The sequence below is a fragment of the Monopterus albus genome, unplaced genomic scaffold (assembly GCF_001952655.1).
Source record: "Monopterus albus unplaced genomic scaffold, M_albus_1.0 scaffold51.1, whole genome shotgun sequence".
Lineage (NCBI taxonomy): Eukaryota > Metazoa > Chordata > Actinopteri > Synbranchiformes > Synbranchidae > Monopterus > Monopterus albus.
In genome coordinates, this window is record NW_018127931.1 from 3400828 (window position 1) to 3403304 (window position 2477).

General features: G+C 42.1%; 1 protein-coding gene across 2 annotated transcripts in view; it reads left to right on the top strand.

Moving 5' to 3' along the window:
- Nucleotides 1–2477, top strand: part of fbxo18 (F-box DNA helicase 1) — a 16556-nt gene that overhangs the window by 3280 nt on the left and 10799 nt on the right. For both annotated transcript variants that reach the window (XM_020601451.1, XM_020601452.1), the window contains exons 2-4: nt 562–729; nt 898–1481; nt 2045–2181. In XM_020601451.1, the coding sequence (XP_020457107.1) occupies nt 562–729; nt 898–1481; nt 2045–2181 (889 nt within the window). The remainder of the gene's footprint in view (nt 1–561; nt 730–897; nt 1482–2044; nt 2182–2477) is intronic.

Sequence of the window (2477 nt, forward strand, 5' to 3'; positions counted from 1 at the left end):
GTGTAATGTTAATTTTACCTGTGATCCTTTGAATAAATCAGCACTGTTTTGAAGTTACTTGGACTGTCTCGTCTCTCAGAGTTAGCAATGGTAACAAGAACCAAAGACCCACACCGGAAACACAGAGCCTAATACGTTTATAAGATTTTGGGCTAACCCCTTACACAGACAGCTGTAAAAACATCAGGAGTTGGAGACAGTCCGACATCTCCTTCTTTTATCTAGAGCTCCACATGCTTGGAGCAGCTGGACATAACAAAATGAAGAATTGCGTGTGTATGTTGTATGTGTGATGTGTAACTAAAACATCCATTCAGACATAATTCTTACACAAGATTAATACAAGAAAACAACTGGTGTCAAGGTACACTTTTCAGAATCAACATTATCTTCTAACCTTGAAGCAGAGCACACATGAGCAGACTTTGAATGTTACTAAACTGCATTACTAACACACATTAAAGTCTAATAATTATCTAATTTATTAATTTATAACAATAACCAGAGCTTATAAGAATCAAATCTTACACTAACTTGATTGACTGTTTTGTGGGTTCTTAGGGAGAGCCAAGAGGAGGCACCTGAATGCAGAGGAATGTGATGAACTGGGACGGAGCAGAGAGTACACTGATGCCCTCACCCAGCCTCACATGTTTAACCAGGGGCTGAGCAACTGCAATCTTAACAGGGGGCTTTTCCCAAGGACACCTGCCAAGCGATGGAATTGTGGTAATCTGCTGTAAACTGCACACTGTTTTGACAAATCTTAGTGTACTCAAAGTAATGTTGAAAAATATCTGTGCACCAAAACATGTTAGTCTTTTCCACTGAAAGTCTTGATGTTAAAGTCAGATAATAACTCTTCTTTCTGTTCTCTTTTTTTACTTGCATCATTAGGATCTGCCTCAGAAAGTCCTGTCGATCAACAGAAGGGCATCAATGCCTTCTCTGTAACAGCAGTTATCAGTTCCAGTCCATGCAAATCCCCTCAGCCCTGCTTGGCCACAAATAGACTTAATGGAGGGCTTTTTACCAAAGAAGAGTCAAAGATTGTGAATGGGGAGGAGGAGGATGTTAGCCTTTTAGCTGCCCAATTGGTGCCAAAGCCCGAGGCAAAGGAGGAAGAGGTTGATGATGCCAGTCTATTAGCCGCTGAGATGGTGTCAGAGTCTGAGGCAAAGCAACAGAAAGTGGTGGTAGATTATCTAGAGGGAATGACAGCAGACATGTTTGGGGATGATGATGAATTTGACCAGTGTAACAGTGACATTCACAGTGAGGCAGAGGAGGTGGAGGCCCTCCCCGATGCCCACTATGGGCTCTTGGGCAGTAGCAGGGTCCTGTTACAACCCCAGGGCTGCATAGATGACCTTCCAGAGGAGGTGCTGAGGCAAGTCCTGTGCCTTCTGCCTGCCCAGGACCTCTACTGCAGTGCCAGCCTCGTCTCCCATCAGTGGAGGAACATCATCCAGGATGCCAAGGTTAACCAATTCAGTTCAGTTCAGTTCCATTCAATTCACTTTTGTTTGTATAGCACCAAATCACAATAAAAGTCATCTCAGGACACTTTACAAAGTCAGGTCTAGACCTTATTATTATTAATATTATAGAGGAATAATTCAGAAAAACCCTGCGATGGATTGGCGACCTGTCCAGGGTGTACCCCACCTTCGCCCGATTGCCGGCTGGGATTGGCTCCAGAACTACAGTAGTCCAGCCTGGAAGTAACAAATGCACGGACCAGTTTTTCATCACTTTGAGAGAGGATGTTCCTGATTTTTGCGATATTGCACAGGTGAAAGAAGGCAGTTCTAGAGACTTGGTTTATATGTGATTTAAAGGACATATTCTGATCAAAAATGACTCCAAGGTTCCTCACAACAGCACTGGAGGCCAGGGCTATGCCATCTAGAGTAATTATAGACAATTATAATAATTTATTTGTTAGCTGCAGGGGTTGTGAGGGCTAATGTAGAGATTACACCAAGAGGCAAAGTAAAGCTCACCTAATTCATTTAGTTGTCTTTTTTTTTTTTTTTTACAGTTTGTGCCCTTTAAGAAACAATACTACCGATACATGATGAGAGAGAAGGATACAGTGCTGGAGATCTCCTCTGTCCTAAAGAACAGTGGCATAACTGATCCAGCTCTGTCACAGAACAGCATACGAAACCTTGTTGTGTAAGCCTGCATGTCCTTACTAGTCAAGTTAAGTCAAGATAAGGGGATACTAAGTCAGTACTAACAAGTCAAGTCGGGGATAACAAGTCAATACTAAGGGGAACCACTAAGTTTTCTGTAACACAAAGAAGAGCCTCATCACGACTTTGTAATGTTTGTATTTAATGTTGACATAGTAGTAGGAGGTTGACTGATTGGTGTATGGAGACAAGCAGCTGTTGGAAATTTTCACTTACTAACACCAAACTCACTATGTGATTCACTGTGGATTAGCATTTCAGTTAAATGGCTGACTT